General features: G+C 39.0%; 1 protein-coding gene across 1 annotated transcript in view; it reads right to left on the bottom strand.

Annotated features, from left to right (window-relative positions):
* Positions 1-847: 847 nt before the first annotated feature.
* LOC134531747 (hemolymph lipopolysaccharide-binding protein-like) overlaps positions 848-16,861 on the bottom strand; it is a 31,178-nt gene continuing 15,164 nt past the window's right edge. The window contains exons 2-5 of the mRNA XM_063367620.1: positions 12,874-12,989; positions 3,257-3,422; positions 2,311-2,586; positions 848-1,049 (exon numbers count right to left, since the gene is read on the bottom strand). Of these exons, the coding sequence (XP_063223690.1) occupies positions 889-1,049; positions 2,311-2,586; positions 3,257-3,422; positions 12,874-12,936 (666 nt within the window). The 5' untranslated portion in view covers positions 12,937-12,989 and the 3' untranslated portion in view covers positions 848-888. The remainder of the gene's footprint in view (positions 1,050-2,310; positions 2,587-3,256; positions 3,423-12,873; positions 12,990-16,861) is intronic.

Raw genomic sequence — 16,861 nt, forward strand, 5'->3', positions numbered from 1 at the left:
TGCAACACCTGATATAGATTCTTGAAAGTATTCAAGGGACTTGCATTACACCTCTATCTTTATTTCTCCTCCATATAATGCTAAGGTTCTCACTAAATCTCAAAGTTGCTCTACGCACGATGAGAAGACTGCGCGCCAGCACATCACCTTGCTCTAGAAGCACCAGTGAGCGTCGCACTATCATTCCGCCTCACTAACACAAATGCACTACTGACTAGGCAGTCACATTAATCTTATCAAACTTTTACCAAATATTTTAAAAAAATTGGTGTCTAAATATTAATAATAGTAGTTTTAATTCATAATGAATATTAATTTTTTTTTAAATTGAAAATGTTGACATTAAATTTAAAAGAAAATTGAGGGTATAACAGTGAAAAATGTTTCAATATTATATTTAATTTCTTCCATAAGTAAAGCTGCATTTATAATTCCTACAAAAAAATAATTTTAAAATGTGGTACCTACGTAAAACGTTTTTGTAGTTGATGTATTAAATGCAGCAACATTAATAGTCCAATTTCTGCATTGGTATGTTGTGTGTTCACTAATCAAAGCATAATGAATGGATAAACACAAACCAGACCACAAAAGGGTCCATTGTGCCCCTTTGCCAAGATCTACCGTTTAGGTTTGATCGTATAAATACAGGTAAAAATTTCTCCCAGGATGTTTTTTTTTTTTTAAATCCTTAGGCACCACCATATTCAATTAACAGGAATGTTAATAAAGTGGGAAATATAATGAACATTAACACTTAATAACAGTGTAATATATACTTTTACTGTACTTAATATGTATTTCAGAGAAAATTCAAGCTCAAAGACATAAATAACATCCAACATGCTTGAGGTAAAATGTATTTTATTTTCATTACTGAAACAATCTTCACAATTCATGTTCACATATGTGGTGTTGAGGCCATTTGCATGGAATACTAGAAAGTAGTGTTTCTGTGTCTACATTAAGCAGAACACAGCGTTCTTCAGTGTTCTTATCATCTCTTTCATCATTCCAGGCATTGAACCCAGCTTTCTTTAGTTGTGTTCCTGTAAATAACAATACTATGTTATATAATTCAAAGGATAAAAATAGGGAAGTTTTACAACTTTTCACATCACACTAACAATTAAATCAAGCAAGTATTTCTATCCTGAATAATTTGGACACTGCATTTAAAGTGCATTATAAAAAAAATTTCAAGAAAAATCTGTAGGTTTTGGTGAATGAACACTAAACAGCAGCATGGTTACAACTAAGTTCATACAAGAGACAACATGCACACAGCTGCTTTTAGGTGCAGAGTTAAATATTCATGTTGAGCAGTCTGAACTTTTATCCAAATGCCCATTAAGAATTTACGTAATCGTGTTTTTATGTACATTGCATATTTTGTTGGTTTGGGGGTACCTGTACGTACAATCATTATTGCTCTTTTATTTACAATACATATTGCATTAACATAACAGTTGTTTGAATTATATTTGTAACAAAATAAAAATATCATTGACGGGTTGCAATGTTGGTACTAGTAAATACTGTACAAATCTAATTTTCACAACTAGCACTGCTGCTTACCTTCATACACAGCCAATTGCTTTAGTTCATTAATAACAATAATTGGAAAGAAAGAGAGTTTTTTTAAATTATGTAAAGGTAGGTAGCCACCATGCTTGTGATGTTGAAAAGAAAGAACACAGAGATGTATTGACTGTATTAAAGAGTGGGAGGAACGGGAGTACCCCGAGAAAACCCACCTTCTCACAGCAACGGCCCTCACATCCTACTTGCCAAAAATCTTGGTTTGACCTCACCGGGATTCAAACCAGGTGCACCTCAGTGGGAGTGGAGTGATTTGGAAACTCGACCAGTATCGGCTCATGCTGTTTCAATCGACGCTGGCCTCTTGCTGGCAGCCTAGCTCATGGCTCCCACGGTTAGGAAAATTTAGGATTTTGGAATATGGTCAATAAAATACAGTAATTTTATGGATTATATGCACAAAGTCAGGACCTTCACTTATTTGGTTTTAGTCAGGAAAATCTTTCCTTGGGTGCTTATTTTTTTGTCACTTTCACTCATTAATAAAACAAAATTTTTTATCACTTCTCAACAATAATTTGCTTTTTAACCTGAAGAAAATATGTTTTATGAGTTTTCGTAAATTTAATAAAATGATTGTTCATAATTGTAGGCTTGTTATAGTTTGTGCTGTTATATTGCGAGTCAGGTCAGATAGAGTCAGAGAATTTTGATCATCAGTTTTGGGGGAAGCGGCAATCACCTTCCGGTCGTCGACTCAATGCTCACCGTGCACCGTGACGTAGTGATGCTGCCCCAGAGGCCGGTACGCGCCGACCCACGCGCGACGGATCACCAGGTCCGTCTTGATGCCCTCGTCGTAGTAGAGCCTCCTGAGGGCGGCCGCCTCGCGCCGGGAGTTGACCACGGCCAGGTGGGCACCCTCGGCGCGGCAGGCGTCCCGCGCCGCCTCCCAGTTGAGGTGTAGTCCCTTCACCACCCGGTAGTAGCCCAGCCCGTCCACCAGGGTGTAGCGCGACCTCCAGGCGTCAAACAGGTCCGGCACTGCGGCAGTCGGCAACTCGGTGTGGGAAAACTACATTTTCATTACGTTCCTAGAGTTTGTGGTTTGTCCTATGTGTCTTAACAACACCAAGGACAGTTTGGTATATAATTAAATTATATATTATGCATATATGGGCAGTAGCGGATCCAGAGGGGGGGCTAAGGGGCTCAAGCCCCCTCCAAAAGCATCTGGGTCCACTATTGTTTTAGTGTTTGCCTTGATAAAGCCCAGCCTCAGCTGGGTCAAGCCCCTCCCAAACCAAAATCTTGGATCCGCCAATGTATATGGGCATCCACTATAGAAATATGTTTTCCCCTCCCCACTTTAACGAATGGCTAGATCCGCTCCTGTAATGCAGAGAGAAACCTTTTTTTTCGGGACAGGCAGTTGAAAGTGAAGAAAAAAATTGAGAGGAAGGATTAAAGCGATGTATTTCGTAGATAACCACAGCCACCTGTTCCACCTTACAGATGCACTGGATGTAAAACTTTGTATATACATGCTGAACTTTCGTAGTTAAAGTTGATATTTAGATTAATCATGTAGGAGCATGTCATTCATTACCCTGTCAGCCGTAATATAAGTGACTTTCAAAATGACTGTGCTCGATCAAATGTTTTTGCTCAACCTTGTGTTGGGTTAATGTAATGTGATTGCATTTAAACTTACAGTACGTAATAGGTTTAGATCTGTTTTTCTCTTTCTTCGTGGAATGCTCTTGAATCTCTGTGTCTCCATCATGTGGTTTCATAATGATTCCTTCTTGTAAAGGCCAGTCGGTAATGTTGATAGCTGCCTGGTAAATACTTTGCTCCACTTTCTGCTCGTGGTTTTCCTAGAAAATAAAATGAACATAAAACACGGTTATTACTTCAAAATACAGTAGGATCTCGGTAAGTCGGATCAGGGACTGAAGCTGATCCTGGATAACCAAAACTCTGGGTGAACTGGGGAAATTGGAGACACGCTACCTAAGATGAAGTCCTTTGTATTTATTGTAAAGAAGAACTTTTACAAAGATATTAAGGCCCTTCTACAATAGTACATTCTTAGGATGTGATGCTGCAAGCTGCTCCACAATTCTGAAATTTGATTGGATGTAACATCACACTGGCCTGCTGTGACTTTATGGTCAAGATGTCCACCTTTTATCTGTGGGGCCATTGGGCGGCTGTCAACAGATCAGTAGAGCACACATGATTGGCTGCTGCTTTGTGATGTCACAAATGATGTATGCAAAATCAAATTTCTGTCCCGTGTAGGCTACGAAGGTTCATTAAACACAATTTTGGGATCTTTTAAAATATATACATTGAAATAATAAAAATTACAAATATGTTTTCTCCTTAAAACAAGGTGTCTCACAAACTTTCAATGGCTGAAAATTTTTTTGTGAAAATAAACATGTGGTTACTGTCATGTATTTGTTTACTATTTTTGTTCTACAAATACATTATATTTAGGTAATATTGGTGGAATTTATAGTTTATGTAGTGAAACAATATTAATTAATGTGTAACATTTGTCCCAGTCAGTTGATGGGAGGTGTGATAAAAAAAAATTCTTTTATAAATCACAAAAATTACTCAAGTATTTGATAAGCATGCAAAAATGTACATAAGTCAATGCTTGCTTTATTTACACATTTGTGATACTGAATAACATGGAACTGTAGCAAACTTTTGAATAGTTTTCTTGAGTGTTGCTTGTCTCCCATAATTTTTTTTTACTGTGGGCAATTTATTTTGTCATGGCGAGTGAAAACTGATAAATATGACCAGCATGCCAACTAAGCTAGGATGGGGTCTAGGTTCACCGTCCAAGCACTGACATCTTGTATGGAATGCAAACACTTTAGGACCAGCACCGCCCTGACAGTGTTACAGGAGCATCCGCTGACATCATCCTATTGAAGCAGGCACTTCACTCAGCCATTGTATACAGCCACACCATCATGGTCCACATTGTTCTACAGTTGTACTAACAAAACACCCATCAAATACTGCCTTAGTATTAACAACTGCAATTAAAACTGGCACATTCCTATTATGGTATTGAACAAAACTGTACAAATATATACACAGTTCCTGAGAACATGTGCTCTCTGTACAGTACAGTCATGACTGTGCATACCAGTTAAAGCAATTACTAAGATCAAAATTTAATTTAATTATGTTTATTTTTAAAGATGGTATTTAATACAGCTAGTGAAATGACAAAATGTTTCGTAGTATTTTTGTTATAATTCATAAAACTGTTAATACTAGTTTCCCTTTGGCTTTGTGAACTTTAGTTCGCGCCATCCGCCACAGATGGCAGAACCGTGCATTGGCTTAGAGGAGGGGCACGGGGACACGTCCTCCCCCCCTCCCCGCAAGGGTAAAATATGCACTGGATAATACGACTCCTAAAGTAATAGACAGGTATACTATGTCCAAACTACCGGTAGGCACCCAGAAGTCAATCCTGGGTCCGCCCTTGGCACCGTGGTTTCACTTTTCCGTTCCATTCGCGAAATTACTCCTACCAGTTGCCGTACTCCGAGAGCTAAGGTGTGACACATCAAAAATACCTCACCCGGTCTCGAGAGTGAACGGAACCAACGACCATTTATCTAAAAGACTGGAAAATAAACGTTTCTCTGTACCCGCATGCACTCACCAACTACACTGCCATCTGTGTTTCTATAAATGAAGTAACGAGATTACAAGTGCGTGAAGATAGAATGTATTAAAAAAAAATCGATTGTCAACTGTATTTTCAAGCTCGAATGGAGGTACCTAACACTCGCAAAGTTGCGTTATGACTTGTTTATTGCTAGGATGCTCGATACAATTTCAAAACGTTGAAAGGATTTTTTTTTATTTATTAAAAAAAGGTTCTGCGTTACTTTGTGGATTACCTATATAGAGGCAAAGGTGAATATTTGGGCCCCCACTTTGTTTTTTGAATATATCTTTTTTATTTTTTAATATTTTTACCTGAAATTAATAAAAAAAACTTCCTTGCTTTGTTTACTATTGATTTTGAAGTGCTAGGACTTGTTTTTACACACACACAACCTACTAAAAATTTTTTACCAAAAGTCTGCATTTTTTCAAAATAAATTTTTGTGCTGGTAATATGGGCCCCTGGGTTTTCTCAATAAAAAATCATTAAAATATCACAAAAAATCATTTATTACAGCTGTTATGTATTGTATTAATGTTTTAAATAGTATAAAAACACAAAGCGTTATAGTAGCTGCTTGGAAAAAGTTGTATATTGAAATATATTTTGATTTTCAAACATAAAAACTATTGGATTAGAATGCAAACATATCAACTAATCTATGAACTAGTTAAAAACTTAAATTTATAAAAACTACTTTGTTTTTTTAAATTGTTAATAACAAAATAAACCTAATTCAAAATCGTCTGATCAGAAAAGTCTGTTAAAAAATGTTATTTGAACATAAAAATTAAGATATCTTGACTGAACCATTAAAGAAAACTATTTACAGAAGTCACAGATATACACATCTCTGTCAGCCCCAGCACAAAGGTTATGAGCCCACATTTCGCAAATCATACACTGTACCAGTGGCGTAGCGTGCCATCTCGGCGCCTGGGGCGGGAGACCAATTTTGCCGCCCCCATTCTATAGGTGCTTAATTAAAATTAAATTTCACATGCAATGAGGTACCTTTTATTGAAGTTAAAATAGGATGAGCGGTTTTACAAGCGGATTCTACGGGCCTTATGAACAGCGAAGTCAGAAGTAACTTTGTCAAAATCAATATTAGCAGCCAATTCTTGTTCAATCGACAATATAGCCAAGTTTGATAGTCTAGCGGAGCTCATAGTAGATCTGAGGTAATTTTTGATTAGCTTCAACTTCGAAAAACTTCTCTCACAACTTGCAACACTAATCGCCAAAGTCAAATACTTATATACGAATCAAGATGACTATATTTGGAACCGAAATTCCGAGATTCAGTTTTTGAATGAACTGGAGGAGCTCCAGTGGTCCTTTACCACTTATATCTTCCTCTGATTCAGAACAGGCAAAAACAACAAACTGCTGAAGACGCTTCCGCTCCATCTGAAACTCGTCCTTGTCGATGTCTTCTAATACATGGGAAAGATCACACTCGAACTTGCTGTCCAAAAGTTTCGCTGGCATCAAAAATCCGAACTTGTCCGATATTTCTTGAATTTGCTTGAATCGAGTCGTCATTTCTTGAATGATCTTGTCGAATGATGCGATAATCTCTCGACGGATTTCCTGTTCGTGAGACAAAGCTGCATCTTCAGAAGATTCATCGCCATGCATGCGTTTTTTCCTACGAATTCTTCTCGTTTTGAGTTCGATTCCGAGTTTTTCGCAGAGATTCTTAGCAAAGTCAATTGCTTCTTGCACGAAACGGTCTCTACTTTCCACTAAGAGGGTTTTCAAAGCGCAGAGTTTCTGAGCACACTTATCCACACTTAGTCCTCGTTGCTGCAGGTAAATCTGTGCGTCATCTACTTCAGGTAGCACTGCAGCCCAAAAGCCAAGAAAAGTTAGGAAGTTAAATGACTGCATGGCTGTCAGGAGAAGACTGGCTACCGATCTTGTTTTGGAAGTTTCAGATGAATCTGTTAATTGTTCCAGTACCTCAAGAACTACCTCAAACTTATTTTTAAGCATCTTGACAGCTACATGTCTAGCGCTCCAGCGCGTTTCAGTGACTCGTTTTACTGCTTGACCTGTGATGGCAACCAAAGCATTCCATCGAACAGTTGATGCGGAAAAGAAGGCAAACAGCTTCTCCAGAGTTACAAAAAACGTCACGGAATCCACTGATTCAGAAGCAGTGTGTACCCCAGCCAAGTTTAGTGAGTGGTTTGTGCATGCAACGAATATAGCTTTCGGATTCAGTGTTTTAGTCCGGGCTTGAACTCCATTGTGGATCCCTGACATTGTGGCAGCATTGTCATAAGCCTGTCCTCTCAGATTCTGTATGTCCAGTCCGTCTGATGTTATCTTCGCGATTATATCGTTGCTGAGATCTTCTGCATTTTTTCCTTTTGGTTCGAAGAAGTCAATGAAAGATTCTACCACGGCGACTTTTTCTCCTTCGATATGTACATATCGCAGAACTTGGCTCATTTGTCATTGTGGGAGATGTCTGGTGTACTGTCGAAGATTACGCAATAATATTTAGCTTCTTGAATACGACGGATGATGGTGGATCGAACTTGCTGTCCCAGTAAGTTTATAAATTGATTCTGGGTTTCTGGAGATAGATACGAAACTGAGACTCTTGCTCCCAGCTTTATCTTTGTCAGGTGTTCCATTAGAAGAGGGTCGTATTTAGCTAGGAGGTGCACTAACTCCAGAAAGTTCACGCGATTGCCACTATCATCTCCTCGAATGTCTTCTCGATGTCCTCTGAAGGCCAGATTCTGTTTGGCTAAGAACTGGATAATATTCAGCAACCTGTACAGTACATCCCTTCACTTCTTCTCCTCACTTTCGAAAACTTCTTGTTGTTTCTGATCGATGGTTGCTTTACAGTTCAGGCGAACTTCCAACTCCTTCCATTTCAAGAAGCTCTGTTCATGGCCCAGGCTATTTTCATGGTCTCCTATTCTTGGATTTAGCTTCCACCATTTGTTGAATCCTTCTTCAGATGCGAAGTTAGAGCCGGAATTGCCAAACAGCTTGCAAGAAAAACAATACAAGGATTGCTTCAAAGGCGAGTACACCATCCATGTTCGGAGAACCTTTTCGCCGTTAGATAATGGTTTGTAGAACCACTCTTTGGTTAGTTTTCGGGTACCGCCTTTCGTTGAAGTCCCTGAGCGAACAACATCGGCAAATTTGGAATCGATGTGCTGTACTGAGTCAGATCCGCGACGTACTAGAAGCATTCTTACTTCGTCGGTCATAGGAGAAGGCCAGCAACCTACATCGTCGAGATTCACATCTTTGATTTCAGCAGGAGCAGAAGGCACGATTTCAATTATGTATTCTTTGGCAACATTCACTTTTTATGCAGGCTTATGACTAGATGCTTGAGGTACTTTTGATGAGTCGACTTCGTCTTGACCCTGCTCTGTGGTGGGATCAGAACTACTTCCAACTGCGACGGCAGGTACGTCTTCTTCTTGTACCTGTAAAATAAGTTATGTATTCCCATGAATATTGGCCGGAGGACACGTTAGAATTTCAAATAAGTATTTTATCTATCACAAAACAAAAGTGGTTTTGGTGACGGCGCGGTTTGCCGGGCTTATGGGAAAATTTACAAACAAAATTGATTTTGTATGGCAGCTACCTTTTTTAGAGTTTCCCGGTAAAAACTGACTGAGTAAGCCATGTTATAGATGTTATTAAAAGATAAAATGACGAGAAATTTGAGAAAAATCGTTGGCGCCATTTTTGAGCTAAATGAAAAATTATGTTTTCTTTGTGACAGGTACCATAAATAATCAAGTTATCCAAAAACAAAAAAAACAAAAATTCCTAGACTACTACTAGATTTACAAAACATCCCCTATTGAAGTTTTAAATTCAAGTAGCAGGACAAAATTCAGTCGTAAACTTAAAAAGATGTACCTTAACTCAATGTAATTTATGTTAATATACTCCATACTTTTTAAACAATAATCAATGTTCAAACAGCTATTAGAGCTATTTTAAGTGTATTATAAAATAAAATTTAATGAACGAGTGTGACTCCGTACTCGCAGACAAACCTAGGTGAATAGGTTTTGCGAGACTAATGTAAGAAATATTGTAACTTTTGTAAACAATAAATAAATAATAATAATAAATAACTGGAGTAATTCTAGGCCATGCATGATTCTAGATGGAGGAATCATATACCTACTTACACTGGAATCACTTCCGCTGCTGCAGGATGCCACCGAAGACGTTAACGTGGCTTTCGAACCAGAACTGGAACTAAAATATTTCAGTAATGCACCTTGAGACTTCTTCGCATTTGATTCTTTCTTAGCCTTTTTTTTTTTGCGGAATTCCGCACCGCTTTCTTTGACTCCTTTTCATTTTCAAAAACTAGTTCAAAAATTGGGTAAAGTTCTAAATGTTTAGTTTTAGAAGATTCAACAGTATTTAAAAGATCGAAACACAATCAAAATGACTTTCGTTCCGTATCCGAAACTCTCGCGAAACGAACATACGAGTAAAGCGTGATTGCGTAACGGTACTTCACGATGCACTAAAACAAACAAAGATCAGTACTGTAGCATGTGTGCTACAGCTGCTACCTTTGATAATGTCAAACTTTACAGTACAATGCGTAGTACTAAATTCAATGAGTGCGAAAGAGAGGCATTGACACGGGCCGACGCGTGAAACAAAAGATTTTGTATGAGTAATTAACATAATAAGGAGTGCCGCTCAACTCGCTCGCGCGCGCCGGGCGGCTCGGCGTGATGCGATGTTGCCGTTCGTATGTAAACAAACAAACGTTATAAAGAGCTCTGTCAGTGATTTCGCAGTTTTTCTTTTAAATAAATATTAAAAAATAGTTGGTGCGCAAAATTTTAGATAAAAATGGAACATTATAATGTGTCTGACACATGTAATGAATGAATCATAGATCAGGTCACAACCCGCTTCACCGGCGACCCGCCCCCGCGGGCTGCCGCCCGGGGCGGGCCGCCCCCTCCGCCCCACCCACGCTACGCCACTGCACTGTACCCACAGTTTACCGCTACAGTCTTTAGAAAAGACCTGTTCACAGAAAAGACAGACTGTATCTTCATCGTCGGGGGCAAAATTTCCTACTTCAGCTTCCATGACAGATTCTCCTGAGTCGAAATTATCTTCATGGTTTTCTTCATATGATGATTCTACAAAACACAACCTCCTTTTTAACCCTTTTTTGTCTTTGGTTTTGTATTGACAGTTTTTTTCCCTGTGTTTTTCTTCTTTGTCGCGGCCTGAATTAGCTGTTGTTAATTTTTCATTCCTTTTTTGCTCTGCTCCTTCTAATGCAAGTTTATAAGGTGATTATGTAATTACTGCACATTTCATAGGTTTCGGGCCTTTGTTTGTCATTCTCTTTTTTTGGTCGTGGAATAGGCAGGATGTCTTGAGGTGATACATGACCAGAACACATCGAAGAAGAACACCCGGAAGGGACCAGCTTCTACCAAGTCTTTCGCAGATGGAGTTAGGTTCTTAGCAGCAGGCCCGGAAGTGGATGCAGCAGGCCCGGAATTGGATGTAGCAATGGCAGCCGTAGAATATCTAGAAGTAGACTGTTGTGTTTTTTTTTGTGGGATGTTCGCCCTTTACACGCTTTTAGAACTTCAAGACTGATGTCCTCTACATTAGCTTCTTCTGAAGGAGCGAAGTCAACATCACTGAACAACTGGCGATTGAAAGGGAAAATCCCGGTTACAGAAAACCCACTAGCAGCTATTTCACCTGTTTGACACTTGAGAAAAGCGTTCCCCAATAGCTCAGCAATGTCATATGGTCCTAGAGGTCTGTTGTGTAACTGCCACTGCCTAATATTTTCACTGTAGTAGTACTTCAAAGGACCCATAAAGCTTCTGTCGAGAGGCTGTAACTCGTGTGTAGTGTGAGGAGGCAGGCTAACGATCGTTACGTGGTTTGCACGAGCTAGTTCAATGACATCAATGTTCTTTGTATGAGTGTGATGACCATCTAGAATGAGCAAAATTGGTTCATCTGCCGTTGGTTTTGCTTTTGACAAAAAGTGGTTAAACCATTCAGTGAATAGGTTGGTTTGAATCCAACCTGAAGGATGACACCTTCCAATGGAGCCTGGTGGAGCACCTTTCATTAGTGTTTCTGTCATATTTTTTCCTTGGAAAAAATTAGCATAGGTGGGATATGAAGCCCAGTAGCATTCATGTTAAAAATGCAAGTTACTAGAGACCCTCATTCTGCAGCTGTTAAGGCTCCTACCTGCCTTTTGCCTCGGATACCTACAACTTCAGATACCTTACTTTGCACGACACTAATGCCGGACTCATCTACATTGAACACTCTGTCAAGATATTGTAAAAAGCGTTTACAGCTTCCCTGTTGAAGCCATTGTCCCTAGCGGAAGAAGTCGCTGAAGGTTTCAAAATAGATATTGACTCTTTGTGGCGCGACATGAAATGGTCAAACCAGGCACGTCCTGTAGTTTCGCCATTCGTAAATGGGTGTGCTATGTTATTTCTGACGCACAGCTGATAGGCCATCCAAAGCACATCGTTTCTTGTAAGGCCGTGAAATTTCGCCTCCGTTATCAAAATATATGTTACTAGCTCCTTTTCAAGGGCTGGAGGGATTATTGTAGGCCATCCTATTTTCATGTTCACTACTTGTTGTATAGGTTTCTCAACACGACATAGTCTTTGTAAAGTAGATCGTGGCACAGAAAAAATTTTGGTTTTTTTTGAAACCCATTTTCTTTTCTTTAACTGCTGATACGGCTTTCAACATGTCTTCTTTATTCCACGCCTGCCTTTTACCCTTTTTAGGGGGTACCAGGAGTTTTCGGGGCATCTGCAACATAAAACATAACATAACGTTGTAGTGGTTGTAATATGGGCCCCTAAGATTATGGGGCCCATATAACCAGCACTGCAAGGGGCCCATATAACCACCTTAGCTATCTTGGAAAATAAAATTTTTCTACGAGTTTATTTACCAATGTTTTGACAATACCTGATGTGATACGGAATCCTTAGAACATACTAAACACACACCTTACCATGTATTTACCGAATACAGCAAAGAAGCTACGATAGCAATGATGTCAACACTTACCTTTCAAAGTTTTTCTCAGGGACAAAAATTTCACAGTCTCACGCAACACTAACCATGACAGGTACTACACTGGCGCGCTCACCAGTGCTGTTTGGCTTCATGCTTTAGTAGTTACAGCGTTCACCGCTAGAATTCATGGCCTGTATGTCTAGATACAGTGGGGGTCCAAATAACAACCCCTGGCCCAAATATCCACCTTTGCCTCTAATAGTACCTGCTAATTTCATTTTCTTCAGTTATTATAAAAGCGATCAGGTGATAACACATACCGTATAAAACACATTTAAAAATAATGATATTAAATAATAATTTACGTTTTTACTTCTAGTTTAATATTTAATTCATACATTTATTTCTGTCATAAATATTGAAATTATTATTTAATTATAAATATTAAAAAAATCTCTATGAATTTACAAAATAAATAGCTGGCTGTAGTAGCGCTATCTGTTGAGTCGATTTCAAACACTACTGAGGTACATGCTGACCGTTAGACGGACCTGCAGGCCGCATGCCGAGACCACGAAGAGGGCCAGGCAGACGGTCGCTGTCGCAGCCAGCATCACGCCGACTCTTCGGGAATCTTGGAGCGCAGATTTGTGTTTCCCTCCTGAAACTGTTGCACACACGTACACATCATTAGGAACCCATGCAAAAAATAACGTCAATTAGTGATACCATGCTCATATCACATGGTACGGACCATCTTTGCAAAGGGCACGCTGCAAGCTGAACTATCGAGACTACCGGTAGCTAGAGCGAAGGTTTACGTCACAGAGGCTTACGGTGACGGTACCTCCAAGATAACAGTGGCGGGCGCAGCTTCGAATTTTAGGGAGGGCGGATAACAGGGGAGTTTTTGGGCGGGGTATTTAACACCCCAAAGTTAAATGGGGGGAGCTGACATTTTTAGCTTCTCAAAAGTTTTTTTGACGCTTTCCGACGTCTTAAAAAAAGTAATCAAAACTGTGGTTTTATCTTATTCAAAAAATTGCACATTATAATAGTACTAAAAACTTGAAAAGTCAGGTTGGTCTAAAGTTTATTTTTATTATCGCTCGATCTTTTTTTTTTTTTTTTTTTTTACTTGTGGGGGTTAGTGGAGAGGGGTCGCCCGCATCGTCCATCCCATAGGAGCGCCACTGATGGCACCACGGGCATACCGACTCAACTGTTCATAAAGTTGGGTCATAAGGGCTATTTGGAATCGAACCCACGATCCTCGCCACGTGAGAGTGACGCGTCGGCGATCACAGCAGTCGCCTCGGTTAGCAACTAGTAAACTCGCCCGGTATAATCGCTCCTTTTGTGGCTAAGATCTGATCTGGCCAGACTGGTGAACGAGCGCGGCGCGAGCGACAGGTTGGCCACACTGGGAGCGAAGATAACGCACAACTCATGGCCCCCACAAGGGTCTGAAGCATATCTAAATAAAATAGTAGACATTAAAATCCTAAACTTATATTCTGTATAGAATATAGGTAAGCATACCTACATACTGTAAATGTATCGATGGAAATTAATTGTGTATAATAGGTACATTTAACGCAGGCTTCTTGGGTAAATTCTTAAGTTCTTAATTCTGGGTCCAGGGTCCGGGCCTGGAGGGGGCCCGGGCCCAGCTCCGTTTATTTTTATGTGTGTGTGTGTGTGTGTGTGTGTGAAATAAATATGCATACTCGCTGTGGTTATTTTAAAGTAAAATAATTTTATAAATAAAACTTAGTTTGGATTTATAAACTCGTAACCATAATTATACCCTGTATTTCAGGTTAAATAACATTCTAAAAAGAGTGTAGGTAAGAAATAACCATGCAATTATAATGTAGCACGTGACTGTAAAATTGTGTGTGTGTGTGTGTGGGGGGGGGGGGGGGGGGGGTGGTCCCTCCGATTCTGGGTTCAGGACCCGTAATCGAATGTGGGGGTCATGGCACAACTGCATTATTAATTAATTCTGGTCAGTTCGCAACTAAGGCTCCGAGAAGTCGTCGTTTCTTGCTGTTCGGTGACGACGGCAATGAGGACGTTTAGGAAGCAATGTTGTGACCCTCATATCAGCAGCTTGAGACAGAGGGGATACCCCCTTCCCCCCGAAATTCTAAAAAAAAAAATTATTTTCTACCAACATAAGAAAATAATTTGAAAGCAAACAGCAGGCAAATAGGTTCTCCCTTCCCTCTCTCTTTTTCTCTCTCTCTCTCTCCGAAAAGAAATTCTGCGTACGCTCTTGGCTCGTGAAACTTTCACCATCTATAGTATCATCAACTGAAAATATATCGTGACAAATTTTTAGACTAGGAACGTGAGAATGTCGGTAAGGATATTTTATTTCTATAAGTATTTAATATTTGATCACAAGAGTGGTGTGACCGGCTCTAATCGATAGCTTTTTTTAGTAGACATTACATATAAAAGCATACGCGACACTGAATGACCAACGCTCAGGAATCAAATTATATGGTTCGTGAGCGATCGCCTCGCGCCAGGGTGGTCTCCCTCATAAGCTTACGTTGATATGAATTTTTTTTTTTTTCGCTGTGTATAGCTGGAGATAGCTTTATCGTTCTATTGCTCACCAGCCTGGCCTAAGCCTTAGGTCCGTTCTAAAATGACACGGAAGCGGAGACGGGTCACGTAAACGGAAACGAACTCACGGAACGAGGTTTCTACAATGGCACGCGTACCTACGGATTAGCTCCGCAATGCTGAGCTTTTTAGTTTACGTTACTCCGCACGACAAACAGAAGCCGGGCATTTGGCGGGTGGTAGCCATGCTTTTTTACATGCTTTATATTAGCTTCACCTGTATGTTTGTCTGTCCGTCTGTAACTCTTTCGACTAAGTTTTCTTTTCTTGCAAAGCACATACTTTTACCAGTTTCAATTGTTCCTTCCTCTGTGCTAGCCTTTCAGCTTGCTTAACTATTTTTTTTATTATTACATGCTTTATTAGCTTCACCTGTATGTTTGTCTGTCCGTCTGTAACTCTTTCGACTAAGAGTGAGTGGCTTATCACTGTAAAATGTCCCACCAACTTCATTACGTTCGTTAGCCGGGCGGTCTAAGGCGCGCGACTTCTGTGACGTCAGCTTTCGGATTCAGCGGTTGTGGATTCTACTCCCGGCCACGCTAAATAAAATTTTTTTTTCCGGTAAATTCTAAGATTATACCCATACATCTAACTGTAAATGATTCGGAGAGACTTTACCATTTCTTTGTGACGTTGCAACTCCAAATAGTTATCTCAGATGGTAATAGGTAGTGTCGGTAACTCATTTCCCTATGATAATTATACATAAATATAGTTTAAAAAACTAAAAAAAACATGCTTTTAAAGAATATCAAACTAAAAAGTTAAAAATAAATATAGTTTAAAAAACTAAACATGCTTTTAAAGAATATCAAACTAAAAAGTTAAAAATAAATATAGTTTAAAAAACTAAAGAAACATGCTTTTAAAGATTATCAAACTAAAAAGTAAAAAATAATTTTAAAATTTAATTTATGACAATAGTATATAAGCAATACTAGTATAAATGAGAAAAAAGCATGGGGCGCTTAATATAAAAAAAATATGGCACAAAGCGCCTCAAGCTTTTTTCTCATTTATACGTTTAATTCGCGGCCAGAAATGTATTTGAAAACACAATTTCCGCATATTTATTACGCTCAGGATTATTTTAATGAATTGTAATTCAAATTATGTGTCCAAGTTGTGCCCAAAATCATTGAGTATATAATAAAAAGCATGGGGCGCTTAATATAAAAAAAATATGGCACAAAGCGCCTCAAGCTTTTTTCTCATTTATACTAGTATTGCTTATATACTATTGTCATAAATTAAATTTTAAAATTATTTTTTACTTTTTAGTTTGATAATCTTTAAAAGCATGTTTCTTTAGTTTTTTAAACTATATTTATTACGTTTTAAATTAAAAAAAATGGTTTCAAGGACAAGAATATCTAGGGGGGTATTCTAACAATACATACATTCGGGTAAGGTAACTACCTTGTTGGGATACAATCGTAACCTAACTCGCAGACCGTATTCCAGACCGTATCCAAACCCAATCCTTGTTAGACAACGAAAAAGCGACAGCTTTAATAAATTGTGCTCTGCACGAGGCTAGAAACTGTTTTCAATACATTTTAGCGGACGTATGGCAACCATCGACACATTTGCTACGCAAAATATCCTACAGATAGCAGCGCTATCGCGCGAATTAAATGGCGCAATTAATATTTTCTCAAGCACTTTTAAAGTTGCGATTAATCGTTTTAATGACCATTAAAGTGTACAAAATGTATTCCACGTTAGTTTCACTATCATAAAGTTTTCATTTGGCACACCAACACGCTTGGTACGTCCCCCGATTATCATAAAAATGACAATATTCGAGATACGGTTCAGCCATCTGGACGAAATCAACGAAAAAAATGAGCTCTGCGCATGCGCGTAATTTGGGCAACAGAACGGCAACGGATA

Source organism: Bacillus rossius, chromosome 5 (genome assembly GCF_032445375.1).
Source record: "Bacillus rossius redtenbacheri isolate Brsri chromosome 5, Brsri_v3, whole genome shotgun sequence".
NCBI lineage: Eukaryota > Metazoa > Arthropoda > Insecta > Phasmatodea > Bacillidae > Bacillus > Bacillus rossius.